Source organism: Apiospora kogelbergensis (assembly GCF_038363985.1).
Source record: "Apiospora kogelbergensis strain CBS 113332 chromosome Unknown utg000002l_segment0_segment0, whole genome shotgun sequence".
Lineage (NCBI taxonomy): Eukaryota > Fungi > Ascomycota > Sordariomycetes > Amphisphaeriales > Apiosporaceae > Apiospora > Apiospora kogelbergensis.
Window position 1 is genome coordinate 5,091,724 of NW_027117419.1, and position 27,193 is coordinate 5,118,916.

At 54.7% G+C, this 27,193-nt stretch overlaps 11 protein-coding genes across 11 annotated transcripts; 5 read left to right on the forward strand and 6 right to left on the reverse strand.

Moving 5' to 3' along the window:
- Window positions 1-386: 386 nt before the first annotated feature.
- PG998_004600 (uncharacterized protein) lies at window positions 387-1,371 on the reverse strand (the record flags this gene model as incomplete). The annotated part of the gene is made up of 5 exons (XM_066871418.1): window positions 387-587; window positions 662-794; window positions 851-1,043; window positions 1,116-1,206; window positions 1,306-1,371. 5 exons carry the CDS (start codon window positions 1,369-1,371, stop codon window positions 387-389), a joined length of 684 nt encoding a protein of 227 aa, XP_066735168.1.
- Window positions 1,372-2,806: 1,435 nt separating this feature from the next.
- PG998_004601 (uncharacterized protein) lies at window positions 2,807-4,185 on the reverse strand (the record flags this gene model as incomplete). Its single annotated transcript, XM_066871419.1, has 7 exons — window positions 2,807-2,973; window positions 3,033-3,193; window positions 3,262-3,683; window positions 3,746-3,846; window positions 3,903-3,926; window positions 3,990-4,019; window positions 4,068-4,185. 7 exons carry the CDS (start codon window positions 4,183-4,185, stop codon window positions 2,807-2,809), a joined length of 1,023 nt encoding a protein of 340 aa, XP_066735169.1.
- Window positions 4,186-4,982: 797 nt separating this feature from the next.
- PG998_004602 (uncharacterized protein) lies at window positions 4,983-6,725 on the forward strand (the record flags this gene model as incomplete). The annotated part of the gene is made up of 9 exons (XM_066871420.1): window positions 4,983-5,113; window positions 5,189-5,366; window positions 5,426-5,434; window positions 5,503-5,514; window positions 5,593-5,761; window positions 5,845-5,995; window positions 6,070-6,152; window positions 6,259-6,383; window positions 6,447-6,725. 9 exons carry the CDS (start codon window positions 4,983-4,985, stop codon window positions 6,723-6,725), a joined length of 1,137 nt encoding a protein of 378 aa, XP_066735170.1.
- Window positions 6,726-7,010: 285 nt separating this feature from the next.
- Window positions 7,011-8,357, reverse strand: PG998_004603 (uncharacterized protein; the record flags this gene model as incomplete). Its single annotated transcript, XM_066871421.1, has 4 exons — window positions 7,011-7,605; window positions 7,716-7,785; window positions 7,873-8,078; window positions 8,179-8,357. The coding sequence occupies 4 exons, from the start codon at window positions 8,355-8,357 to the stop codon at window positions 7,011-7,013; spliced, it is 1,050 nt and encodes a 349-aa protein (XP_066735171.1).
- A 1,001-nt stretch (window positions 8,358-9,358) lies between these two features.
- On the forward strand, window positions 9,359-9,904 carry PG998_004604 (uncharacterized protein; the record flags this gene model as incomplete). The annotated part of the gene is made up of 1 exon (XM_066871422.1): window positions 9,359-9,904. The coding sequence occupies one exon, from the start codon at window positions 9,359-9,361 to the stop codon at window positions 9,902-9,904; it is 546 nt and encodes a 181-aa protein (XP_066735172.1).
- Window positions 9,905-10,254: 350 nt separating this feature from the next.
- On the forward strand, window positions 10,255-11,418 carry PG998_004605 (uncharacterized protein; the record flags this gene model as incomplete). The annotated part of the gene is made up of 1 exon (XM_066871423.1): window positions 10,255-11,418. One exon carries the CDS (start codon window positions 10,255-10,257, stop codon window positions 11,416-11,418), a length of 1,164 nt encoding a protein of 387 aa, XP_066735173.1.
- Window positions 11,419-12,479: 1,061 nt separating this feature from the next.
- PG998_004606 (uncharacterized protein) lies at window positions 12,480-12,722 on the forward strand (the record flags this gene model as incomplete). Its single annotated transcript, XM_066871424.1, has 1 exon — window positions 12,480-12,722. The coding sequence occupies one exon, from the start codon at window positions 12,480-12,482 to the stop codon at window positions 12,720-12,722; it is 243 nt and encodes an 80-aa protein (XP_066735174.1).
- A 564-nt stretch (window positions 12,723-13,286) lies between these two features.
- PG998_004607 (uncharacterized protein) lies at window positions 13,287-13,808 on the forward strand (the record flags this gene model as incomplete). The annotated part of the gene is made up of 1 exon (XM_066871425.1): window positions 13,287-13,808. The coding sequence occupies one exon, from the start codon at window positions 13,287-13,289 to the stop codon at window positions 13,806-13,808; it is 522 nt and encodes a 173-aa protein (XP_066735175.1).
- A 375-nt stretch (window positions 13,809-14,183) lies between these two features.
- PG998_004608 (uncharacterized protein) lies at window positions 14,184-15,657 on the reverse strand (the record flags this gene model as incomplete). The annotated part of the gene is made up of 3 exons (XM_066871426.1): window positions 14,184-15,083; window positions 15,141-15,248; window positions 15,427-15,657. 3 exons carry the CDS (start codon window positions 15,655-15,657, stop codon window positions 14,184-14,186), a joined length of 1,239 nt encoding a protein of 412 aa, XP_066735176.1.
- A 1,090-nt stretch (window positions 15,658-16,747) lies between these two features.
- PG998_004609 (uncharacterized protein) lies at window positions 16,748-17,781 on the reverse strand (the record flags this gene model as incomplete). The annotated part of the gene is made up of 6 exons (XM_066871427.1): window positions 16,748-16,794; window positions 16,864-16,902; window positions 17,005-17,209; window positions 17,296-17,366; window positions 17,454-17,561; window positions 17,655-17,781. 6 exons carry the CDS (start codon window positions 17,779-17,781, stop codon window positions 16,748-16,750), a joined length of 597 nt encoding a protein of 198 aa, XP_066735177.1.
- Window positions 17,782-18,328: 547 nt separating this feature from the next.
- On the reverse strand, window positions 18,329-26,252 carry PG998_004610 (hybrid NRPS/PKS enzyme; the record flags this gene model as incomplete). Its single annotated transcript, XM_066871428.1, has 4 exons — window positions 18,329-19,511; window positions 19,573-21,838; window positions 21,900-22,099; window positions 22,165-26,252. 4 exons carry the CDS (start codon window positions 26,250-26,252, stop codon window positions 18,329-18,331), a joined length of 7,737 nt encoding a protein of 2,578 aa, XP_066735178.1.
- Between the last annotated feature and the right edge of the window lie 941 nt (window positions 26,253-27,193).

Below are 27,193 nucleotides of genomic sequence, written 5' to 3' on the forward strand. Positions count from 1 at the left end.
TGGGCGGCGAGATTTTATATATAATATTAGACTTAGAATTATGATGAGAATATAGAAGCAACTATATTTTAAACGAATCAATCAATGTCAATACGTTAGAAGTATTTGGCATGTGTGATTTAAAACTGGAGTCACGCCTCAAGCCTAAAATCTACCTCTTTTTCTGATGGTGTGGCCAGAGCGTAGCAGATTCGGGGGACTTCACACATTGCAGTGACAAATTTCAATCTGCCAGTCTCAATTCATCGGACACGGATACATTCTAAAGAGTGCATCCACTTTCGGTAAACTAGTATTTGACAGTCTTAACTTCACATATGGCTGTAGACAACCGTCAATCCCTAAAAGCACCAAATGGGCAAGTAGCTACCAATAAAGCCGAAACCTCATCGATCACCCTCTTTATCGCTTGGGCACCGCGACCATGGCAATGACGTTCCGGTCCAGCCACGCCACGTCCGGGGGTTCTTGTAGTCGCCGCCGCGCGAGAATATGCTGCCGCCCTGCTGCTTGTTGTTGATGCCGCACATGCCCTTGGCGTGCCACCAGTTGGCGCCTTGGCACTTGGGATCCGCGGCGCAGATGTCCTTTGGGTTCGGCAAGCATCAATAACCAGTGGCTGGTTCGAGTGGGTGAGTAGGTGGCGAATGGGTTTACTCACAAGGCAGTTCTGGAACGTGGCCGTGCCGCGCTTGTTCATGTTCATGATGGCCGCGATTTTGCCGGTCCAGTCCAAGGGGTCGGTATACTCGATGATGTTGCGCTGGCACCAGACCTGGAAATTAATTCCATTCCTTGTGTTGATAGTTACAGTCAGTGATTGTAGTGAGAGGTATGGATTCGTACTCACTTCTGCACAATTTGCTGGTTGGACCCGGGGCAGCTGATGGCCGGTGGCGGGTCGACGCAGGCTCGGTTGCTGTAGACCTTGCCCTTGGGGCAGCAATCGGCCTCATTGGTGGCCGCGTCGACGGCCATGACGCTGCCGCCGTGGCAGCAGAGCGTACCGCCCAGGGGCTTGTTGAACTCGTCGCCGGTGCAGACTGTCGTGGTTGGTCCCCGGAATTAGTATCTAGCTGGCTGGAGTTGGACGATAAAAGAATGATGTTTCTTACCTGACGAGTTGTCTCTGACGCAGTTGCCATTGAATGTGCCATCGGCCTCCATGACAGGCTTCAGATCGCCGCCCTGCTGCTTGCAGAAGTCCTGTGCATTTCCATGTCATTCAGTCGTCTGCGTACCATGTGTGTGCCTGTGTTTGTATATATGGGAGACAGATAGATGCTGACGCGTGGGGTAACTCACTTCGGGGCTCAGGTTCTGGGCCGAGGTGGCCTGGGCCAAGGCCCATGCTGCGAACAGCGTCTTCATCGCGTGGGGTTGCATTTTAGGATATGGTGTGTTTTGGTCTTCTGACTTCTGATTGATAGAGTCCAATACCAAAGGATGACTTGGCTGATCAGTATCGAGGGAAAGGGGGGTTAAGCCTCTTATGTTAGCTGCTGAACTGATAGAGCGGAAGCCACTGACCCGGATCGTAAAAGAGGGTGCGGACTGGAGCTGCGGGAATAGAAGTTGGCTAGGCCAGTCTAAGCATCATCGTGCTTCGGACTAGCGAAGTTCTCAGTTGGGACGGAGATCTCGGGATGGAATGGACGGCTGGCTGCCGTATGTGTCTTGCTGAACCAATGCATCACGTAATTAAGGGAGCTGTCTGGTGACTATTGTCTTTGGTAGCTGCGCCTTGACGCCTAGTGATCGCTCCGCGGAATCAGTATGTTGGTTTAGGGTCGTAGGACGATCGTCCATGAAACCGTCAGGTCACGTCACACAAGATCTCTGTCTCACGATGAACCGTCGTTTGTGTGATATGGTGTCCCGGTGCTAGTGGCGTCTCCCCCTTTTCGTGTCTCGAGCCAGACCCCGGAATGTATGTGACATCATGATTCGGCGTGCAAATAGCGCCCAGGGGGCTGGCTACTTGAGACCTACCATCCTCAATGCACGATCGACCATTTTGCAGTGACTTACCGACCTGATCGTGCATTGCATAATTGTCGCAGATGATCTATGTTATGGTGTGTCTAAGTAGAGACGCGTAGTTGGTGTACCGTGGCGCCGTAGAAAGGCGGCGCCCGTCTTGTTGGACCGTCCCGTGTCCTTGTGCCGAAACACGGGACTAGTCTCTCTACTAGTGTTACTGACAGCCAGCCATCTCCGCTGTCGCAAAGCGGTGATCTGCCTGAAATGGGCGAATGTGGCGTACGCTGCATGAGAGGGTCCAACTTTGGGGGCGGTTGGGATATATGTAGGGGCTAACCCGAGACTTGCATGTCTCATCGTTTCTTTTTCTTCGATGGCGGGGCGGCCCGTTATGTCGGTAACCCCTGACTAGTGCTGCCGTCATATCGCCTGTTCTAGCCTCTGTTGATCGCCGAGGTCTTGACGGCGCTAGTGGGAGATTCGTTTCAAAGGCCGGTTACGAGGTTTGTCTGAAGAGATATCTGGCTTGGCTAACGTTGGTTGTACTATAGGAATAAGGGATGTGATGTCACGGATGCCAGAAGTTCAGTGGTCCAGGTATGTGTAACATTGTTGTAGTTGGCTAAGCGTAATGTTACATCTGACCAACATAGCTTTCGATATCACTATACAGACTGATTTTGACCTCCATTTCTTTCTTCAGTACAATCCCCTTAACCCCTTCCCCTTTACAATATCCGAGTCACAGACTCCAACCCGTCATGTGTAATGCTACAGTACTTCCAAGCCAAGGTGGGACCTTTCTGTACCCAATGTCATGCATTTATCGCTTGGTGACAGGCACGAAAGACATCAGCGGGTCTCCAGGAGTGATCAGACCCGTAGCCGGGTACTCCCACTCCTTGAAAAGGAGACAACCGTCGCTGGCGCCATCGTCCCAGATGTTAGCGCCGTTGCACTGGGGATCAGCGGAACACAGGGCCATGCACTCTTGGAGACCGTTAGTCGTGTGCTCGGCGTACGCCTCGTAGTTGCTAGAGACGGCGTACGTGCACTGGATCTCGTACTCGACTCCGTCCACCGTGATCTTCTGGCCTTGGGCCTCGGGACAAGTCGTGGGCGGGTCAACAACGGGGGGTTGGGAGTGACAGGGTTGGGCGTGACGGGATTGGGGTTGACGGGGTTAGGAGTGACGACGGGTTTGGGAGCGCTAGAGAGTAGATGCATTGTTAGTGGGCAGGGAACTGTAAAACAATGGTGGACAGTAGTGCCACTTACTTGCAACTGCACTCGCAAGTATAGTCAACACCGGCGGCGCAGCAGCCACCCTTACCGGTAGCCGGGTCAACCTTATACTCTTGGCCGGCGTCGCAGCAATCTCCCTTCTGGGCCGCGTCGTCGAAGCTGAAGGTCTTGCCAGGCTCGCAGCACTCGCCCTGGCCGCTTGCCAGGTGGGAGGAGTAGGTCAGACCGGGGTGGCAGCAGTGGTTCTGCCCGGTGGTGCGGTCGGTGCTCGTCACCTTTTCGGGAGGGCAGCAAAGTCCGAGCGGGGTAGTCGGCTGGTACGTCAAGTCCCAGGTCAGGTGCGTGTTATCGGGGCAACAGCCGCCCTTCTGGGCACTGGTGTCATGACTCCATTTGAGAGGGTCGAGGCAGCAGCCTCCTTCGAGGGTGGCGACGGGGTCGGTGGAGAAAACGCCCTGTAAATCTTCTGTCAGCATGAGGGAAGCATCTTTCAAAGACGACCTTGGTATAGACTCACGTTGCCCTTCTCGCAGCATCCATCCTGTCCCGTCTTGGGGTCTTTGTAGGGTCCCCAGTAGCATCCCTTGTAACCGGGAGCTGAACAAGTTCCCGTAGGCTCTAGTGGTATGTCAGCATCAAACCGTAAGCAAAATTCTATCAGAGGGTATACTAACGGCCATTGGCATCGAAGACCATGTCTGATCGCTTTTGTTAGCATCCACGCCTGCCATTATGGCTTCTGGTAGCCAGAGCTCACGTACAATACAACTGTCCGGACTCTGGCGAAGTGACTGTTAGCTGATGCACGCAAAAAGACGGTCGGCTTCGAAGCTACTCACTGGCCTTGCACTTATCATCCCACTTCTTCTTCTCGGCGGGGCTTGGGTCGACAGCGTTGGCAAAGGTAGCTGCCACCACCAGGGCCAGAGCGCATCGGTTCAGAGTGAGGCCGACCATGTTAAACTGAGATAAGCTTGAATGTGTAGATTATCGAGAAGGGGCTATGAGGAGAGAACTTGATTGTGAGGAGTTTGGTATTGCAAGAGAAAGATAGAAGAAGCGTTTGGGAGGTCTGTTGTCTGGAACTGAGGGTAGGGTATAGGTCGAGGACATTCTCGCAGTGCTACTTACACAATTCAAGGTTGGGAAAGATTACGTATTACGCATGCATGCCCCTATGCGAAACCTGAAACACTATCGACTATTTCCCGCTCCCTTGCTTTTTTATGTCTCGGGGCTGATGGTGCATCTCATTTGGATAGGTCTCCCTTGCAGGTCTCAGATTGGGCCATCTTACAAGTGATGCCGTGTGATGCCATCGCGAGACAGGACCAGACTAAGGGCCCCATCGACGACTCGAACTATTGAAATAACGGGCTAGCTGATCCATTCCATCGATTTTGGCTGCATATACCACGGTAAAGATCCAAGATGCCGGGCGGGCTAGCAGATCATGCGGGCTGTACCGTAACGATCCTAGGTGTGGCGGTGGTAATTGCTTTTCGACTGACGATCTTCGCCGTCCTACCCTTTCTTGAAATCCCGAGACAACAAACCAACTAACGTAACATTTTTGTGAAGGGGTCTCTAAGTCCGACATGTGCGAGCTCATACAGGCATGTCGACAACTTTCACAACTTACTCTTAAGTCAACACGTCCCAGCGACACAAGCTGATATAGGAATCCTTTTCACTATCACCATTACTTCTACCACTCCACACATTCCCTCGTAATCCACCATCCAACCTTCACCATGATGCATCGAACTATTGCCCTGGCCGTCCTGGCATACTTCCAGGTCACGGCAGTCAACGCCCAGGCTGCTGCCGCCGGTCGACCTTCCAAGTACGAATGCCCTAAGGACCACGGCCTTAAGTACACGACGTATGTAACAAAAAGCCCTGCAACAGCCCCCGTTTACATACCCTCAGCTGACATATCGAATGCCACGATTTACAGCCCACCTCCCAACGTGGTCACCTTCGAGCTCAAGTGTGGTCAGGGTACTACGGCTAAGCGCATCGATAACACTCCCAAGAACTCCCAGAAGGAGTGCGCTCAGCATTGTGCCGACCACCCCCAGTGCCAGTCGGCTGACTACAACTGGTCATCCAAGAACTGCGCGCGCTTCAGCGAGGTGAGTTGAAACGTGTAATGACGCGTTGAGTTGGACCCCCTTGCTAACTTGTTCTATAGTACATCCCCGTAAGTAACGCCACCGCGGCTTTTGGAATAAGATGATATTTATCTAGAATATGACCTGACGGTAACAGACTATTGCAATGGTAAGTGAAGCTCATAGATGAAATCCCCAGCCCAATTCCACTGAATGGCTCCCGAGGCTAACATACTCTCCTTACCAGGCTGGTGTCAACACCTGGTTCCCCACCGAGGAACGCAACAAGCAGGAACCCCCGCCTCCGCCGCAGCCAGCCCGCGAGGGTGGTAACTGCCCAAGAGCACCGCTCAGCATCGTCGAGCATATGGCGGATGCTGCCTCGTTCGCGACAGACGGCGTCACCTGCCCGGGAGGTAAGAGCTCCGGCACAGAAACTGTTCCATCTTTTCTTACTTGGACGTGGATCGACGGCTAACAATGCTTTATTGCCATCTAGATGATGGAAAGGTCTTCATCAGCGCCAGCGGAAACTACATGAAGAACCGATGCCAGCACGAATTTGACAGCCCAGCCCCGCTTGCGGTCACTCCTATGAGCACCCTGACAGAGTGCTACAACTTCTGCAGCGACACCCCGGGCTGCAAGAGGTAAATCCGTCATCAAATTCACACCTCCTACCTTCAATATAACGAATTGCAGCTGACGAATGGGATTTGTTTAGTGCGTCTTGGGAAGCGGGTAACCCCAGCTGGCTCTGCCGCCTCTACACCGAAGGTGAAGAGAACATGCGGAAGTGCTCCATGAGTAAGCATGACCCTGAACCCCTTTTTCGTCTTTTGCCTATACTCTTCCTCAATCCTCATCCTGACTACCTCTTCTCTAACTTGCATCTTATCTAACTTCTCCGCAGACATCCACGGTGCCGCCCACATGATCGAGCCCCCCACCATTGAAGCCGCCGATGACGAGGTCGTCCTGTGCAGCACCGAGTGCCCGCACGCCCACGGCCAGACTTTTGACACCCCCTCGGGCGAGGTATGTCCCATCCTCCCCTCCTTTCTCTACTCCATGTCCGCTGACTCCTCTTTGTGTTCTCAGCGCTTCCGCATGAGCTGCTGCAAGCGCCACGGCGTCAAGACCTTCGCCCAGGAGCATATGCCGTCGCTCAAGGCGTGCATGACGGCATGCGGCACTGTCCCAGCCTGCCAGTCGGTCGACTGGCACCAGAGCACAGGTATGTGCTACTTCGGCAAGCACTCCGGCGAGCCCAACATCAATGTCTCGGGCTGGAGCGCGGCGTACAGCATTGGCTGCGCGGGAGCTTGCAAGAAGGAAGGGGGATGCTGTGGGGGTGCTAAGGGACATGATGAGCTTTAGATGACTTCTTAGGGGAGCCGGATGTTTAGCTTAGGCTTGCTCGAAATTTTGTCGGCTTCGAAGACTCGTGCATCGTTCGGGCCCTTGACAGCTCTTCAGTAGTTCTGGTTCATCCCACTCAGAAGTCATGTTACGACTAATATTGTAGGAAACTAGATCTTAGGTAGAACAGATAGCTATTATTGTGTATACTATTTTGCAATCTACTTTGCATGGTACCATATGATGCTAGCACCACGTGAAAAGGGAAAATTCTGGAGGCATCTTTGGTGTTACATTGAACATTCAAAACGAGACTTCCTTTGTATCCTTGAATTTGTGATCCAAGAATTGCTCCGGGAGCGCCGCGCCCGCCAGCCCGGACATCTCAGCCAGGAGCCCCAACTCCGTCTCCTCTCCATCACTGAGCGCAATTCCGTTAGCAGCCCAATTCTCCTCCAGGTACTTGACGCGGCGGGTGCCCGGGATAACGAAGACATCGCCGCCCTGCTTGAGCAGCCAAGCCAGCGCGAGCTGCGACACCGAGCAGCCCTTCCTGTCGGCGGCGAACGCGCGGACTCTGGCCACGACGGCGGCGTTGTGCGCCTGGTTCTCGGGCATGAAGCGCGGCATCAGCTTCGCTCTAAGGTCGGCGTCGTCGGGGGACGAAGGCTTCCCAAAGTCCGACGACAGCAGGCCGCGGCCGAGCGGCGTGGCGCACACGACGGCCACGCCCAGCTCGCGGCAGGTCGCCAGCAGGTTCGTGCCCTCGGGGCCTTCGATCTCGCGGCTGAACAGGGAGTACTCGGGCTGCACGGCGGCTACCGGGGCGATGGCGACGGCGCGGCGGAGCGTCGTGGAGGAGATCATGCTGAGGCCGATGTGCTTTATCTTGCCCTCGCTTTAGTGGGTCGGGTGGTGTTAGCTGGTGGGTGCCCACTTCGACGAATATCGGCAGGGGGTTTGTAAGAGTGCATGCCATGAAAGGGGAATCATGAAGGACAGACTTACGCCTGTAGCTCGGCTAGGGCACGCATCGTGTCTTCGATGGGGGTGGCATTGTCGACCTGATGGACGTAATCTGACATTTCTTATGTTAATCTTCTTTTACCTAACTGCTCAAAAAATGAATGGTTGGTTATCCACTAGCAAGAGAAGGTCGGCTCACAAAGGTCGATATAGTCAGTGCCCAAGGCGCGGAGGCTCGCGTGGCAGGCCTTCTTCGTATACTCGAATGACGTGTCAAACTGGAACTGCATGGTCTTGCTGTGATCGCCTTTGACGTAGCCAAACTTGGTGGCCAGGAAAATCTGGTCACGCTTGCCTGTACGCTGGAACCACTGGTTCAGGAGCTGTTCGTTATCGCCATATAGGCTGGAGGGGACAGGCATATTAGTTTAGACACGTTTCCATGATACAAATTCATCGGGCGCATCGCTCGGTGGGGAAAAGGAGAGTCGTAAGAGGAACTCACTCCGATGTGTCCCAGAACGTGGCCCCGAGCTCGAATGCCTTATCAAGAATGGCAAATCTGTCACTGTCCTGGGGCACGGCGCCATAGGCCGGCGAGCCTATTAGCATGAGTCCAAAGCCGATAGCAGGAATCTTGGGGCCATTCTTGCCCAGGTTGCGCATGATAGGTGGAGATGCCATGGTGACTAAAAGTTCACTCGTGTATCGGTGCAAGTAGTTAGTGGTGACAGTGGTGAGAAGAAGGAGAACGCCGCTGGACTCCGGATAAGGATGAGATGTCTCGTTCACTGCCAGAAATGGGAGGATGAATCGGGTCTATTTATACAGCGATTGGTACTGACCGAGGGCTTGTATATGCAGCTACGTATCACCCAGGAGACTGATTGTGTTACCCTATGCCCCCTATCTCGGACGCGGGATCTTAGGCCGGACTTAATGGCATCTACTATTCGAATCAACTTGCATTGCCATGCATGAAAACCGCCTAACATTTGTGATGCATACGAGAGTCGGGATCTTATTGCCCTATGTCCGTCTGTGTCTTGTCTGACGGACTTATGGTCTGGGAACAGATAGAGCTAACGGCAAAAAGGGGCCGGCCAATCAGCGTGCAGGGTTTCCGAGAAAAACGATCTATTGCGGTGGCCAATCAGCTACAGCGCAATCCGACACGGCCAATGGAAATGCCCATCGGATCAATGAATTCGTGTGCCAAGTTCATGGTACACTGATCTCCCGACTGAGTCAATCGAGCTGGTCTTCTACTTGAAAGGAATGACTCAGACCACGTAGAGGAACTTTCCCTTCCGTGCAGTCTTACTCAACTCAGGATGTCGCTTGGTGGCAGGCGGATATAAAAATAGCGACCAATGAAACGGGTTTCTAGCAGGTAACAAACACACTTCCAGCGCGAATGGATTTACCCCCACACTGGCATGCATGCGGTATACAACAAGCTCGCTTTGTCGTCTGACATTCCAGCCGACTGGAATAAAGGAAACATGTCCGCCGCGTATGTCTGCTTTTCGCTCTAGCCCGATTGCTGTGCCTCTCCCTTGGGAGAAAGCCAACCAATCTACAAGCTTCCTCCGCCGCATCGGCGATTCTAACAGTCCAGCACTACCACCTCCACAGGAAGCTATTAAGGCATAGAACAGGCATCGACATTCCCAAAGCTCAAGATGGACGATAGAAGCATGAAAACTTCCACCAAGAAACGCCCTCTCGGTCCATTTCTTGACAACGATCGGGACGGCGAAGCACCGGCTAAACGCCCACGTGCCCCGAAGAGCCTGTCCACTCGCGTCACGGACTGGCTGGGTCAGCTCCCCCCCGAAGCCCCCAGCCCAAGCTGCAGTAACAGCCCCGCCAAGTCCGCCTTTGATTATTCTGTGTGCGGGAGCCATCTACCCTCCGAATCAGCCGTCAGTTCTGACTCTAGCGGGAGAATAGTCGGCCATGCATGCTACAGGGTGGAGAACTTGGCAGAGAATGATATCCTCTACTTCAATCCTCTGGATCCTCTACCGGAACCAATGCCCGAACGAATTACCTCTCTATGCAGCTCCATGGGCGAGCCTCATGAATCCGAGCCCAGTCCTGAGGATGCTTTGCTGTTGGAGATGAGAGAACTTAGTGACATACAACGTGCCAAGTGCCGGCCGATGGATGTCGCGCGGTGGATTGAGAAAATCTTGTTCCCCCAGAAGAGAGAGAAGCTGGCTTGATGTGTACTGGTGTCCATTTCAGAAGAAGTTGTGTGCCGGGTAGCTCGACTAAATATAGGGTCTCGAGGCCGCGGCCAAAAGTGTCATATGGATACCTTTTAAACATACATCGCGACGACCTGGGCCCTTCGAAAGAGTTCTTTAAATTGGAGCCGCACATGCCCTTCGATATGAGGCCTGACACACTGGGCAGAGTCGACGATTGCTCACGATGCCTCTTCCCCTTTTTCGTTGGCGAGTTCTCTGCAGAGGGGGCAGCAGACGAATGCGAGAACATGTGGAGTGTTCTCAATCGGTGCTTGGGCGGGGTCGCAAGTTGCGTGAGGGTTGCGTCTAGGCTTAACACCCGAATGCGAAAGTACACCCACCCTCCACAGATCGACGAGACGGCGTTCGGTTTTGTTATGGACCAGGGCTTGGCTCGCATCGTTGTCGCCTGGCTAAGTGACAATGGTCAGAAAGTTCATGTGCGCAATGCGGCCCCTCGTTTCGATCTGGAGACCCCGGATGGCTTCATCCGCTGCCGTCGCTATATCAAGAACATAGTTGACTGGGGCAGAGGACACCGCCTCAGGGAGATACAGGGAGCATTCGATTTTGTATACGCTCAGCAGGAGCGGCAGAAGATGGGTGCCTCTCACGATGTCGAAAGGGACCCATTCGGCTGTCAATCGTCGCCGTTAACTGAGTCGGATCTGGATGACCAGCAGACAGGGTCCGATGCTTGCTCCACCTCCAGCGGGTCTCTTGAGTTCGACGCCGAAGTACGCTCTTACGTGGGAAGGTGGGAGAAGATGAATAAAGTTACATACCTCTACGGACTTGACTATGCGCCGGAACGCATCTCTCTGCTTTGCGACCAGCTCGTGGACACGAATCGACCATCGTCCAACAGGTCTTTATTCAAAGACCAAATCGTGGGCACACCCGACGAATACGGGATCCAGATGCTGCGGGACCTGCATCGCAACATGGCCAGGGAAGTGGATGTCAAAGCTGGGGTCATTAGGTACCTATTCCCTGGTATCAACGACATCAGCCGCCATGGTCTGAAAGTGAAATACGAGAATAGCTTCAAGAGGGAGCGTGTCCTAGATCCAGTGCCTGCTCTTAGCAAGATCGCCAGGCCGCGGCCCGCGATAACTTACGGGTACTTGACCGACATTCCCGATTCGGCGCTCTCGAAAGCGCGGCGATGGTCTCGCAAAAGACTGAGTCCTAGAGGAGGAGCTATTGGCGAATGCCTTGATCTGGCTTTCCCCTTTCTCACCGTCGAGGTCTGTGGGTATGGTACTCCCGAGGTGGGCGATACCACCGAATATCTGGCCGAATACCAATGTAAGGGCGCCTCGGTAAGTTGCATCAATATCGTGAGCAAGCTTAACGACCTAATGCGACAGTACCCGAATGGCCCCGTTGTAAGCGATGCGAGCTTCAGTGTGGTCATGGGGGTCAGTTATGGACGGATATCTTCGTCTCATGGAGGAATGATGATGGCACTGGGTATCACATAGCACCGATTGCAGGTTACTACCTCAAAGCAAGGGAGGATTATATTCATTTTCGTCGCTGTATTAGAAAAATAATCAATTGGGGCAAAGGAGAGCGTCTTGCGCAGATCCAGGAAGCATTGGGTCTTATAATTGAGCAAGACGAGAACAAGAAAATGAGGTTCTCAGGCAATCCAGGAATCGAACGAGTTCCGGCATTAGTAGATGGCACTACTGCCCAGGGCTCGCGACGGGGTATTCACAAGCCCATGAAGAGTTAGACCCGGCAATCGACTGTCCATTCGCAGCTCCTCGGTACAACGGTACTGCTGCACGGGAGTTAGTAGAACGACCGATATATCGAGCTCATGATGGCTTCCTGGGATGGAATGATATCAGGGCACGAGTGGAAGAGGCCGAGCGAGGCGTGAGGCTCGTTCGGTGAACGTAGAGATGGAGTCATTTGGGCCGGAAGAGTGACGGGCCGCATTCAATGGCTACTGGGATGGGAAGTGGTGAACCGGTCCATTGTGGGAGGTCGCCATACGCTTGAGCGAATCCGGGGAATCAAAACGTAGCTTCAATGCATATATAATCTAGTGTGAATCAACGAGCGCAAGTGGTCGAGTGTTCAATAGTGCGCCATGCAGTTAATTATTGAAGTTCTCCAGCTTGTGGCTCTATACACATGACGCATTTGGCAATTGGTACGGTTGGGCCTAACTTTAGGCCTTACCACATCCCGCTATCACGACCACTCCTTAACTCTCCCATCACATTATTTAAGAAGACGTCTGGATGGCCCCGAGACCCTCGACGGCTTGCGAAGATGTCAAGCAGGTAACCAATTACATAATGGGCTTGGCAATGAAGAGTGTAACCTCCTTGCACCAACCGCTTTCCACTAGTCGCATTTCATTGACCTCATTTCTTTGTTCGCGCTGCATTGACCTCTTTTCTTTGTTCACGTTCTATTGCCCAGTTCTCTTGACCTGTTCCATTCATCGCCGACACAGAAGAAACCAAACTCATCTTAACAACGACTAACAACCAACACCACGGCTTTGTAAGAACATCTCTACAAAATGGAGGACCTCGGCCCCATTGAAGGAACGCCGGATACGAATACGAGTATAGCAAAGAAACGACGCCTGAGAACTTTCTTCCGAGACCCACAAGCCATCTACGAGACACCCTCGAAGCGCCCCTACTACTCGCATAGCCTCTCCAGCCGCGTTACGGACTGGCTGAGCCAAGTACCCTCTGAAGGCCCCCCGAAAGCGCCCCTGAGAGCGCCCCTGAAAGCGCCCTTGAATCCGACATCTTAGACCCAGACACTATGGCCAAACGCGGTGGTAGCTTGATGAGATCCGCTGCCAGCCCTTCCGGCTCTTCTGCATCCCGCCTAGGCACTTCCGAATTGGGAGGTCGGTTAGTTGAACAGGCTAACTATCGAAGTAACTTGGAGCAGCACGAGGGCATTTACGTCTATGCACAAGACGAGCCGCCAATGCCAAAGCATATCTCGGATCTGTGCAACAAGATGCGGAAATATCGTGCCTCGACTGAGTCCACCCTGGTGGACACCTGGAGTCAGATGAAAGACCTCAGGCACTTCCAGCTGCACGGCGCCAAGGAAGATCCAATTATCCAGTGGTTCAGGACGCATGTATTCCCAGGATGTGGGGTTACTGGCAATGATGGACTGCAGGGATTTTATAACAATAAATTTCAACATTATCTTCCAATACCCAAAACTACATTGGCGAAGATCTCGAGACCAAATCCTGATTTAGCTTATGGATATACAAAGGACAAAAAGTCCTTTCACCAGCAAGCAGACGGAAGCTGGGAGCAAGATGTCTCCTCCATTAGGAATGGTTGATGCCAGCATGGACCTGTCTTTCCCCTTTTTCGTGGTCGAGGTCAAGGCCTATGGTCATACCAACGGTAATCTCTGGGTTGCCACCAACCAGTGCATAGGCGGATCCCTAACGTGTGTTGAGGCCATCAGCCAGCTAAATAAGCTCTTGGAGAGCTGCAAGGGGGCTCCTCCAGTGGGCAACATGGCCTTTAGTATCGCCATGGACCAGTTGAACGCTCAATTCTACGTCTCATGGAAGACGGAGGAGGGTAAATACTACATGCAAGAAGTCGATTACGTCTGTCTCAAGCGGCCGGAAGGGTACCTCAAGCTCCGACGCTACATCCATAGCATACTCGACTGGGGAAGGGGCCCACGCTTGAAGGAGATCCAAAAAGCCCTTGACACCATCTATGAGGCGGACCATATAGATCCATCAGAGAATCCTAAGGACAGGTCGCCGCCGTCGTTGGACAGTGACCCCCCGGTCAAGAAGAGAGCGCGGATCGGCAAGATCCCGAAGCGGTGGGAGTCCCAGACCCCTGGATAGTTGTTCTAGCGTTGATAGACAGGCGATTATATAGAGACAGCTAGCGGTCTTAAACCTATGTAGAGCCCTAAACTCACTATCCGATGTTAGATGTGTTGAGATAGTATAGAGTTTTGTTTATCTGCTCCCGATGAGAGACAATTCATAATCATAGCGATGACTTTTTTTCGTATATATCATACAAATAATTTTAAGTTGTAATATTGGATCCCGTACTTCGTATATTCTTCTTAAGTTACAATTACATTCTTAAACGGTTTCAGTTTCATTCTAAAGATAGATTAATATATATGGTATAGTCTAGTAAGACGTTGGAGATAGGACTCGGTGATTTTTGAGATTATCATTAGTCCCCGAGCATCTTCAACTGCTACTTCAGGGTTCCATCCACGGATGGTGACGATTGTGATAGCTCTTTGGCATGTTTGACGCACTATCTTCCGTCGTCGAGAACTCGGTCGTGCGAAGTATCGTCCCCTCCTCAGGCGGCAGAGGGTGTCTCGCCCGCTCCTCGGAGCCGGCCGGGCTCAAGTCGGTCAGCGGTATCTCGCCGCTGTGGGGGTCGAGCTGCTGGTACATCCTGGGCCGCGAATGGGGCGCGTGGCCGCTGCTGTGGTGGCCCCGCGACCGCGACTGCGAGCTGCCGTTCTCGCCGCCGCGGGGGTCGGGCGCGGACCCGGCCCACGACTTGAGGGAGGCGACGACGCCCGAGCGGCGGACGTGGCCGAAGATCTTGGGCACCGACGGCACGCAGAAGACCAGCATGCCCGACGTGTACTCGGAGAGCGCCCAGAAGATGACGGCCGAGTAGTCGTAGACGACGTCGAGCGACGAGTTGTAGGCGAAGTTGACGACGGTCGGCAGCCGCGCCGCCGCGGCCAGGCTGCTGAGCAGGCCGAGGCCGAACATGGCCGAGATGCCCAGCTTCTTCTTGGTCGACAGGTGCAGGCGCCAGATGACGCGATGCGGCAGGGCTAGGATGGCAAGGTCCGTGACCAGCGCCATGACGGCCAGCGCCACGTCGAGCGTGCTCTTCTCGAAGCACTTGCCCGGGATGGTCAGGTCCCAGATGGCCTGGTGCGGGATGCACGACAGGTTAATCGCAACGATCATGCTGGCCGTCCACAGGATGTTGATCCACATGACGGCGTGGCACGCCCAGAAGAACGAGCCGCGGGTGCCGGTCGGGCAGAATAGACGGATCCAGTCCAGGATGATGGCGACTTTGAGCAATCCAACCGACAGCAGCTGGAAGTTGCTGAAGATGATGTAGTTCTGTCCGGGGTTCAGCAGCGTCTCTCAGGGTATTTTGAGGTTGACCATGGGACTTACATGGAGGAGCACCATCATCTCACGAATGCGGACATCCCACTGGTGGACGAAGAAGCCGACTTCGTGTAGTTGGAAGTAACCGCAGCCGATGAAGGCCACGATAAAAGCCTGACGGGATTAGCAGGCCGAGCGCCATTTGGCATCGATGGGTATAATAGTATTGCAACGCACATATGATGCGATGAGTGCGACTGGGAAAGGTAGGTTAAGTACGCGATCTTATAGGTAGTTGGTTGCTATTCAGGGGGTGGAGTGGGAGGGTTGTTAAATTAGATTGAGTTCTTACCGTCTTCGAGATACACCCGCCGGGCAATGAGGAACCGCGCATAGAAACGAAGCACCAGCATGAGAGTATTGACGGCCAGACACGTGGCAAGCACGCCGTGGGCCAAGGCATTGTCATTCGGGGGTGGTCGAAGTCGGACGCGGTGCCGTTGGGCGGTGGCAGCGCGGGCCCCTCGAGCGCCGTGGCCAGCTGGTCGGGACTCAGACCCGATAGGTCCAACATGTCCCCCATCGCGAGCAGCCGGTCTATGTATAGTGGGAAACGTGTTTCGGTAGGGAGGAACGAGCGTAGTTCTGGGGAAAGTTGGTGTGGGACAGCGGAGCTATTTGAAATAAGCCCTCCCTTTAGGACATGGTGGTAAGCCGGTTCCGTCGGTGGTCAGCTTGCTGACCGCCCTGCATACGACACCTGCTGCATTAAGAATTATCACCCGTCGCTTCCCGTTATGGATGCAACCTGTCAGCAACGTGTGGAGGCTTACATCAGCCAGCCTCGTGGCAGGATGAGCACAGCTCAGGTTGGTGGCTTTTCTAACAGACGGCGATTGCTTTTGACGGGTTGCCCACCCCCACGCGACATAAAGAAAGCATGTAGTTGTGTCGCAATGTATGCAAAGAGGCTCGAAGGAATTGCAAGTTACAGTTGGTGATACGGCGTATTCCTGGTACGATTGAAGTTAGATTTGGGTTACACACGCATTCGCTACTTGATGACTGCAGGACGGTCGCTCGCATACCCGCCGACTCGGTGCCGATGCACCAGTTTTGTAGCTTCAGGTCGTCGGAAATGGGTATAGACTCACGTCACATTGCAGGCACGAAGACTAAATGTCGGTGCCGCGTGGCCCTTTATAGGAATCTTGGGGAGAGAACGTGTGTGTGTGTGTGTGCATGCTTGTGGTGCGTAGGTGGTTAGGTACAGACAGGCTAAATGGATTGGCCCCCAAAGGAACGAGGATTGTTCAGCTTCAAGCCACTCACATTGGCCCTTCAATCCCTTGGCTCGCGGCACAATGCAGAAGTACCTGCTTCGGGACCAGGAATCCCCCAGCTGAAGTTTCATATGAGTAGTATTTCAGGACTCTCTTATTTTACTCCGGCTTACAGTCTTTGCATATGCCGGGTAATTGACAAGCCCTGTTTCAAACCATAGTTGGTTTTGCTCACCCATATTATTCAGCCTGGTTGGTTGTGAAGAGTTGCGATATCTTGAACGATTCTGGCAAACATATCCCCGAGTAGATCAACACATAATGCCGAAACACGATCTTAATATTTGCATTAAATTGAAGTGATATCCAAAGATAAAAGACTCCGGTAAGCTAGTCATCGATAGGTAGGATGTGTCGAGCTCCCGTCTTTACTTGCTCTAATTGGAAAACAATGTATGGTCAGCCTCCTGAGACAGGATGAGGGTAACGAAGTAAAACAAACTGACCTTCTAGGTAACTCCTGACTTGCCCGTAGTTCTTGCATACTATAGATTCAGGAAACATCGGTCAGCATGCTGTTTCGGTTTGTTTTCCGACCACCCAACCACACCAGCGAGATAGTTTGGGGAACGTGGGGGCTTGCTTACCATGATACCCATTGAAGGCATTCTCTAGGGTCACGGGCCCCGGGCTCCCGTTGTCGTCCCGTGGCTCGATCGTCACGTCGCCGGCGCACATGGCAGCCTGGCGCATGTAGTCGACGCAGTGAAGGAAGTGGGCCTCGTAGTCCGAGGGGATACCTATGTCGGTGGAGTTGGACAAGACGCTGGAGAAGATCTTGCCCATGATATACTGTTTTATCATAGTGATGCTCGGTTAGCTATATCCTCTAAGTATGAAGACTTGCTTCGAGTAAGGCAATTGGGCAGGGTTCATACCACGCAGTGTATCTGGTGTGTCACCGAGGTCGTGTTGTACACCTTGCCATCCTCACCGAAGTCCGAGCCAGCTAGACGCAGTTAGTAACCATGCACATATGAGCGATCGGCTGTGCTATAGTAATCAATGATTGGACAAGAAGATATCGCTGTCTCACCTGGTATGAGCGACTCCCATTTGGCTTGCGTCTTGGGCTTCAGGAACTCGGTAGCCGATAGCGGTGTGAAATCCGGATCGGCCTTCCATTTTTGGACGTTGGTTAAGACTACGGTGTAGCCTCCGGGATTAGCCAACGTTTCTGATACATGTGCGCTGGGTCCCGTCTCGGCTCGACGAGAAAGCCCGGGAGACAACTTACAAGTTGGCCCTTCGTGGGTGTAATCACCTCCCACTTGTATCGGGCACGCGCTGTCGGGAGACTGGGCACCACTCATGGAATGCACTAGATATAACAAGCCAATGGTGTTGATCATCAACAGTATCATGTTGACAAGCCAAGAGAAAGATTGAAGTGTTGTCATGCATGTCCGTCTTTCGGGTCGAATCCATTGGTACTTCTCGCGACCGTCCATCTCAGTCTCGGCCAGCAAGCCTTCGCGATCAGCCATCATTGCAGCCGAAGAAGCCATTCGCAATCGGTAAAGGTGGCTGTAAGCTGTTGGTAGGGATGTGAAGCAGCTCTGTCTCGTCGGATGATACTGTTTTGAGATATTTCTTCGACTGTTAACCACCGACATAAAGCAAGTAAGTTCAAACTTAAATTTCGCGAAGGACAGGTTTCGCTTTATATTCGGCATTTTTGTTTTGTTTCGTCTGCGAAGTGTCTCCTGTGATCTCAAACATGTTTCAAACCGCGCCTGAGACAGATGGGGTGGAGTCAGAGCACGGTCTACCCCGGACTATACTTCCGCCTATGTCGTATTACTCCGCACAGATTTATAGATGGAGACAGTCAATCGCTCGAGGACCAATGACTAGTAATCAATAAATGCATTTCTGACTATAACCGTTTACCCAGTGCTAGATCTAATATTACAAAGGAAATCCAGGTTGGTCCGCAGCGCTCTTGTCGTCCTCGGAATTCTCAGCCACACTTTCCGGACGGGTCACTGCCGTCAATGTGGTGAGTCCGTCGTCGCTGGCCGAGTCATTCGCGCCGCTGCCAGACTCGCTACCATCGGCCGACTGCTCCGCCTCTTCCGGCTTGGGCTCGGAGCCTCCTTCCTTGTCATCGCCACCTTCCGCAGGCGCGGCGGCAGCATCCTTGACGTTGGCGATCAGGTCGGGCGACAGCCGCACGACCGTGTCCTCGACCATGTCCTCGACGGTGGCGCCGCCCAGCAGCTTGAGCACGGGCAGGTCGAGGTCGAGCTCGCGCGTGTACCAGAAGCGCATGTCGACGGCGATGAGGGAGTCGATGCCGAGCTCGATGAGCGACGTGTCGGGCGAGATGCTGTTGTCCTCGGGGTTGAGGGACAGCAGCCGGTACAGCGTGCCGACCAGCCCCGCCTGCAGCACCGCCTTGACGCCGTCCATGGTCGTCTGCTGCTTGAGCTGCGCGCGCACCGACTGCGTGGCCGCGCCCTCGCCGTCCTTCTTGCTGTGCGACTTGACCTTCTTGAAGAAGCAGAACCGCGGCACGTCCAGCCACGGCGGCGGGTTCTCCGCCTCCGGGTCGCCGGGTCGCACCGCCGACGCGATGTCCCACGCCAGGTCCGCCGACGTCGTCTCCGGGCGCCCGGCCAGCGCCGCCTCGGCGAAGAACTGCAGGTAGTCCCACTCGGAGATGTTGGAGTAGCCGATCTTCTCGAGGCGGTCCATGAGGCTGGCCTCGCGCGTCGAGATGTAGCCGATGCCGTAGATGCCCGCCAGGTTGATGGCGGAGCCCGCGAGGCCGCGGCGCCGGCGGCCCTCGACCACGCCGCACATGAAGCCGTTGGCCGAGGCGTAGCTGCACTGGCCGATGTTGCCCGTCATCCAAGCGAGGGAGGAGAAGACCATGAAGAAATCGAGGGTCGGGTCTGGGAACAGCGCGTCCAAGAACTGCGTGCCCTTGACCTTGGGCAAGAGAGTGGCGTTGAAGTCCTCGAAGCTTTGGTTGGCCATGAGCCCGTCGTTGAGAACCATAGCGCCATTGCATACACCCACGATGGCCGGCATAGTCTTGTTGATGGTCTCGTAGGTGGCGCGTACTGACGCCTCGTCCGTAATGTCCCTTGGAAAGAAATAAATGGTCAGCATAAGCCCTCGTCTTGGCAGGTCTTTGGGATACTTACATGGGCAATGTGGCGATGTGAGCACCAGCCTCCTCCATCATCTTCAACCAGGCTGCATCCACGTTGGGCTTGCGCGATGTCATAACGACATGGCGGGCACCACGCTGGACCATCCATCGCGTGAGAGACAAGCCGAGCTCGCCGGTGAGGCCTGCAAGCCAGTATGTCTTGTCTGATCGGAAGCGCACCACGTCCTCAGGCGGGGCCAGCTTGACCATCGCTTGAGTCTCGCGGGTCCAATCAATGACGTCCAACTTGAGGCCTTGAGCTTCGCGGTCGTAGCCGGGAACATCTGCGATTCCAAGTTCCCTTGCACCATCCAAAGGTGCAATAACGCCAGAGTGGGTTTTGTAGAAGCTAAAGGCATATTCAAGCAGATAGGAGGCGACCTGTGTGCTGCTGTGTGGGTTTGCACGTGCTTCATTGACAAAGTATTCAGACAAAGTCAGGCGTCGCACGTTGTGTCTGATGTGCTTCGCAATACGATCCCCGTTTACTTTGGAGTCTTGCAGGCTGGAAAGGTCAAGGAAGCCAGCAAGTCTCGGGGGCAGAGCCGCTTGAACCGTTTTCCGCGACGCCGAGGGGTGAAGGTACTCAGCATCCACCTTGCTCTGTTTGTTCGAGGTAGTGAAGCTGATTGCAACACCACGGTTCGAGGCAACGCTCTTCAGTGCCGAGGCAATCAGGTCAGTAGGCTCGTGTACTAGTAGCGACGTGCCCTTGTTGATCTGCGACAGGAAGGACTCGGCCATGAACAAGTAGGATGCGGCCACAAGAAGACTCGTATCTTGCGCATCTGGGACATCCACGGCGGTGATCCAGTCGCTGGAGACAGAAACGACCGAGTGTTGAGCGTCTGTCAGAGCAAGTACCTTTTGCCCAGTGCTTGCCAGTTTCCCGATAACGACGTAGAGCGAGCCAAGATAGGGGAGCTCCAGGGCAGTGAGTGTGCTACGGACCACATGCACCTCCAATGACCGCTCTGGTGCCACTGTGCCCCACGGAGGCAGGGAAATCTCTCTCAGCTCACAAGGCGCACCGGCGTGGGTTTCGACCGAGACGAGGGTCTTCTCCAGCGACACGGGCTTGCGGATGACGCGCCGCGTCGAGTTGTAGCGGTCATCGACGCGCTTGCAGGGCATGCACCGAGGAATAATAGACTGGCCGTTGACGATGCGGATCTCACGCTCCAGGGCCCAGGCCGGCTCGTAGGGCTGGGCGAACGACTTCCAAGTGCTGGCGACGTGCAGCCGGAGCAGGGTCTCGGCGACGTACGCGGCGTCGACGGCGTCGCGCAGGCCGAAGTCGACGCACTGGATCTTCAGCTCGGGCCGCTCGTGCACCATGCAGCGGCCGATGGCCACCATCATGTTGCTGAAGGGGTTCTCGCCCCCCTGGGCCCCGCGCGTCACCCACAGCACGTTGAGGGCCTTCTCCGTCAGCTGCTGCAGCGCCGCCCACTTCTCGGCCGTCAGGGGGTCCATGATGGGCGCCTCCACCTCGAGCAGACTGAGCACGAGCTGCTTAGGTCCGAAGTGACTTTCCCGAAGCTGGTCAAGTTGCTCGACGACCTCGACGTCGCCGCCGAAGGGCTCCAGCTTGGCCAGGATCTCGGCTTGGAGAGCGGCCATCGCGGGACTTGAGCTGGCGAGGAGCAGCAGTTTGGGTAGACGGATGAGTTCGTGCGCATTCTCGGCCTCAAGCGGCTGGCGGAGGAGCTTGATTTGCTTGTCGACCGCCTGGGTCAGCATGAGACTCAAAGACACTCTGCTAGTGCCCGTTGATGGCGTGGCCATGTCTATTCCCGAGAACCCGCTGCTTTTCATGATGGCGTCCCACTCGTCCTGCGACACGAGCGGTTGGTGACGTGTACGTTCTTCGTCGTCCTCGCCGGTCCACCAGCTGGCTTCAGTGCCTAGGATGAAGTTTGGTAGTATCGGGTTCGCGTCTGTGAATTCCAAGAGCAGCAGGTGACCTCCGGGCTTCAAGAGCTTGCGCAAGGCAGTCAGCGTTGCCTCGGCGTTCTTGGCACTGTGAAGTCCGTTGGGCACGACAATGATGTCGTAGCCAGACGCGGTGAGATCGCCCGTGTCTGTCGTGTCGGCTTCTATGTCCAAGATCTCGTATGAGAACTTTTCTGCGTGGGCTTTGTACTTCGCTTGCATGTCGGGAAAGCTGGCCCCAGACCGATCGGTGAATGTGTATGAACCGAATGCGTCGCCAACGTAGGACAGAATTACATCGGTGACGAAGCCGTCGCTTGCATCTAGGGATTTCACGGTTTTAGCCAAGGGGATGCATACTAGTCGCGATGGGGGAATACCAACCAATCTCAAGGATTTCCATATTGCTGGTCTTGTGGGATAGTTGTCCCATCACCCGACCCAGTTGGTCGACGTACTCGGAAACACCGAGTTTGCTCCTGTAAGTCTCGAGGAAGTCTTTGTGCTCTAAAGCCGCCGCTTCTCCACGGATGAAGCCGGGCAGGTTGTTCCCAGGGATTGTCAAGTAGGCCATGTCCCGGTTCCTAAGCACAAAGATCAGACGTGCCTGCCATAAGATGTACACATGACGATGAATGATTTCACTTACGCAGTAATGTTGTCGATGAGTTCCTGGGTATCCAGCAGCCACTCTTTGCAGACAGTCGGGTGTGTTCCAATCGCAACCTCGTCAATCAAAGATGTCACCCAGCTAAGATATTTCTTTTGGTGCCATCCCAGCTCTTCGCGCTCCGAAGCCGGGAAAAGGGCTTCCAGATGCTTCAGGTAGAAGAAGGCAACTCTCTCAGCCAGCAGATCCTGCACCGGAACCGATTCCTCCCAGAACTTGGCGAGTCCTTGTGTCAGGTCGGGCTTTTCCGCGCCCCAGACGATCTCGGACATCTTCTGAGTATCGTCCTTAGCGGTCACCTGGGTCACCGGCGTCACATGCAGGCCTTCGATGACCAGCATAGCCTTGCCCTCGCCGTCGAAGACGTCGACGTCGCCGGCGACCTTGTGGGTCCCTGGCTCGATCGAGACACTGGCGTTGAAGTTCAAGGTAGTGCCCAAGCAGGATGTGTCTTTGATGACGGTTGGGTTGATGCGGATGGAGCGGATAATGGTAGGAACCATCAGCGTCCAGAGCTGGCCATCGCCAGGCGCACCGATGGCACCAAATATGCCCTGGAAAGCGACATCCAAAGGCGCAGGGTGTACCAACAAGTCCGTGGTGTAGGACTTCTCAGGCTCAATGTTGATCTCTCCCGAGCAGGTCTCGGTAGAACGCTTCAGACTTTTTATTCCCGAGAACATGTCGCTGTAGTTGTATCCAAGCTTGGCTAGAGAGTTGTAAAAGATTTCCGGGTTGACTTCGGTCATCTTCAGCCCCTTGCTCGAGGCGACATCCAAGCAGGGCAGTGCATCCACTGATCCAGACCCAAGTGTCATGATGATGTGTGCAGCAGACGTGGTGCCTGGCGGAGAATCTTTCGTTGCCGCGGTTTCGCAGTTGAAATCGCATTCGAGCACGCCTGACGCCTTCTCTTGGTTTATGTTGGACAGAGTCACAACCGATTCAACGCCGTAGTTCTCGTCCATAAACCCCACGGCGCGGCTGATGGTCAGGTCTTGGAGCTCGATGGTGCTGATCTCCTCAGCCCCTTCGACCAGGGCCTTTGCTGCTTCAATTGCCATAGCCGCGAATCCCGCTCCTGGGAAGATGGTCTGTCCTTGAATTTGATGTCCCTGTGTCCACGAGAGCTCTCCTGGTTTGATGAAATTGCGCCAGCGAGCGACGTTGTCAGAACCCTCTAAGCGGACCCCTAGAAGCTCATGATGGCCCTTGGGGCGAAGTCGGAGAGACCTTGACAAGCGCGACTCGGCCCAGAAGGTTTGGCTGTGATCCCAAGCATACTTGGGGGCTTCCTTTAGGAAAGCAGGTTTATCTTCGGTGTCTTCTTTGATAAACAAGCCATCTACCTTGCGCATGTCTACGGCAGAGGCTCCGACGTTTGCCCAAATAGCGCCCAGAGCCTCGGAGAAAGTCTCGACGTCGTTGGTGTCTCTTGCGAGTACACCACTGTATGGAACGCCAGACCCGCCCTTCTCTTCAATGACGAGGCTAGCTGGACCCTTGAGTGCAGCGTGCGCTCCTACCTCCAGAGCCATGGCCGGAACACCGATAGCCTCAACGGCCTTCTCGAGAGCCTGGGAGAACAGGACTGGCTGCAGCAAGTTATCGACCCAGTATTGTCCCTCGAGATCCTTCTTCATGTCAATTGTGACCTCATCGCCACCGAGTACGGATGAATACCACTTGCAGTCGTTTTGGGGATCCGGTTGCTGTATCTCCACTTTAGAATAGCTCATGGCATCCAGATACGGTGACGCACACGGCTTCATATGATGCGAGTGGTAGGCGGTGTCGACCTTGAGCAGCCGCGCGAATTTCTTCTCATCTTCGAAGATGAATTGTGCTCTCTCGATCGCGGTCTTGTCGCCAGAAACGGTGACGCTGGCGGAAGAGTTGCTAGCGGCGACGTTGAATTTACCATGGCGCTTCATGGTCGGCAGGTTTGCCAGCTCCGATGCGTCTTCCATAGACGCGCCGACTGCCAACATGGCGCCGGCGGTGCCGTCTTCCCCAGACGCCAGCCTTCCAAGCCGTCCTCGGTAGTAAGCTATCCGGATGGCATCCCGAGCCGTCAAGAAGCCAGCCGCGTACGCCGCACCAATCTCGCCGCTGGAATGGCCCACCACGGCCTTGAACCGGACGCCAACTTGGCGTAGCATGTCAACGAGAACCACCTGCACGGCCGTGCAGAGAGGCTGGGAGAACTCGCCCTGCATGACCCTCGAGACGTCCGCTGCCTTGGACAGCTCCTCCCGCAGCGACCACTCCGGGCGGTCCTGCTCCGGGAGGCTCCGCAGGCACTCTTCCATGCTTTCCAGAACGCCCGCGGCAAAAGGCGACGCCTGGACGAGCTCGTAGCCCATGCGGGCCCATTGCGCGCCCTGCCCGGTAAAGATGCCGATGATGGCTTTGGTCTTGTGCGCCGGGCGGACGCCCAGAGCCTGGCCCTTGTCGCTCTTAGCGGCGAGCTTGGCGGCGAGCTTTTCGCGCAGGGCGCTCAGCGTGTGGGCGGAGCAGTACGTGCGCAGCGAAAAGGCGGAGCGGCGGGACAGCGTGTGGGCCAGGTCGCGGACGTTGGTGGTGCCGTTGGCGTCGTCGGCGTCGGCGAGGAAGGACAGGTAGGCCTCGATCTGCGCCGCGAGCGTCTTTTCCGAGTTGGCCGAGAACAGGAAGGGGACGGTCGCCAGGGCCGCCTGGGGCTGCGCCTGGATCTCGAGCGCGCGCCGCTGCTGCTTCCAGAAGACGGGGTCGTAGCTCTCAATGATGGCGTGGGCGTTGGCGCCGCCGAAGCCGAAGCTGTTCACGCTGGCGCGGCGGGGCTCGCCAGCGGGCAGGGCGGGCCATGGCTTCGGCTCGGTCAGGATCTGAAGGTTGCCGTAGTAGGGCTCGACGGAGGGGTTCAGGTTCTCGAACAGCAGGTTCGGGGGGATGACACCGTGTTTAATACTCAACGAAGCCTTTAGGAGGCCCGCAAGGCCCGCCGTGCCCTCCGTGTGGCCAATAACGGTTTTGATGGAGCCAACGTAGAGCACGTCGTCCGGCGACGTGTTTTCCTTGTTACTGTAGAACGCCCGGTAGATGGCCCCCGCCTCCTGCGGATCACCGGCCTGCGTGCCCGTCCCGTGCGCCTCGAAGTACTGGCAACGGCTGTCGTTCACCGACAGACCAGCACGTGTATACGTCTCCCTAATCAGCTCGGCTTGTTGAGAGCTGCTAGGCATGGTGATTCCAGGCGTCCGGCCATCTTGGTTTGCACCCGTCTCTCGAATGATACACTCGATGGCGTCGCCGTCCGCGATGGCATCGCTCAGTCTCTTAAGGATCACGGCGGCGACGCCTTCACCACGGGCATACCCGTCGGCACTTGCGTCCCACATGCGGCTGCGTCCGGTCGGCGACAGCATACTCAAATTGCTTTCGGCCACGAAGTTGGTCGGCCCGAAAATCAAGTTAGTTCCCGCCGCCACAGCCAGATTCGACTCTCCCCTCCGGAGAGACTGGACTGCCTGGTGCGTGGCGATCAGGCTGGACGAGCAGGCCGTGTCAATGGTCATGGACGGGCCCGTCCAGTTAAAAAAGTAGGATATCCGGTTGGCGAGAATACTGGCCGCGGTTCCAGTGGCGGCATACTTGGGCAGCGACTCGAGGTCGTGGTAGGTTATGTGAGCGTAGTCGTTGCACATAACACCGACGTAGGCGGCGGTGGGAGTGCCGGAGAGCTCTTCGATCTGGTGGCCCGACGACTCGAGAGCCTCGTAGACCACCTCCATCAGCAACCGCTGCTGCGGGTCGATGGAGTCGGCCTCGGAGCTGGGGATGCCGAAAAACTGTGTGTCGAAGAGGCGCGTATCCTCGGCGAGCATGTAGGCGTTCAGGACATTGCTGGTGCCGTGATGGTCGCCCTTCTTGTGGTAAAAGGACTCGGCCGCAAACTGCGTGATCTTGCTGCCCACGTCGCGGGGTGCTTTGAGCAGATCCCACAGCTTGGAAGGGGTTGATGCACCGCCAGGGAAGCGGCAACCGCTCCCGATGACGGCGATCGGTTCCTCCGTGTAGCCCGACATTATGGATGGCTGTAGGGAAATGACCGTAGTAATGCGTTTATAGGGATTTGAATATAGTACAATGAGCGAGCTTACATCTGTCCAGCTGTGATTCGGCGCTTTCTAATTGCCAAGGGAGTCTGGAACGCTGGAGTAGTTGCAAGTCGTACGATGATCGAATGTTTAACACTATACGGAGTTTGTGTATTATACATGTTTCCAAACACAGCTTTCTGTACTTGAAATCGATATTCTTCGTGACGATGTGGTGTGCTTGGCCAACCTTGGGAACTCTGTCATCCGCTGACTATCCCACTGCAGTATGCACACCGTGTATTCTGATAAGAGCCGCATGAAGAAGGCCCTAGAATGCCTAAAACGGAAATGTAAGAGGATCATAACCATGCAATATTTCCCGAGCAGGTCATGTCTTGATTGGGTTTAGGTGTTAAGCCGTCAACAACCCGTAACTATGGATCTGAAACTAGTCCATCTTTGTCTCTGTTATCCGTGCTATTCCTGAAACGGTCGTCAACTGCGATGGTCATATTGGTAGCCAGCAAACAAGTCAGTTCTATTCATGGCAACCAGGTCTGATTGCGTAGGTGGACCGTCACAACGAATCGTATATCCTTTACGGGGCTTTACCCAGCGACTGCTAAATTGGGAATGCGATAAGGCATTTCATTACGTACAATGACATTGAGAAGCCCATTATGTCGGTGTGATAGTCAATGAACGCCTGCAATAGTCAGTTAGCAAACAACTCTACCAGGAAGCATTTCCTGTTCATACACACCACAGCTTCCATCGACATGTCCCCAGAGCCCTTAGTGCTGCTTGAAGTTGCCAAAGTAGATGGATATTGTATATAGCGAAACATGTCATTCCCACCATAATAGGAATGCTCGTGGAATAGGTTTTTTGATGTCACGGGTAAGGAGATTTGTGTTCAAGAAAAC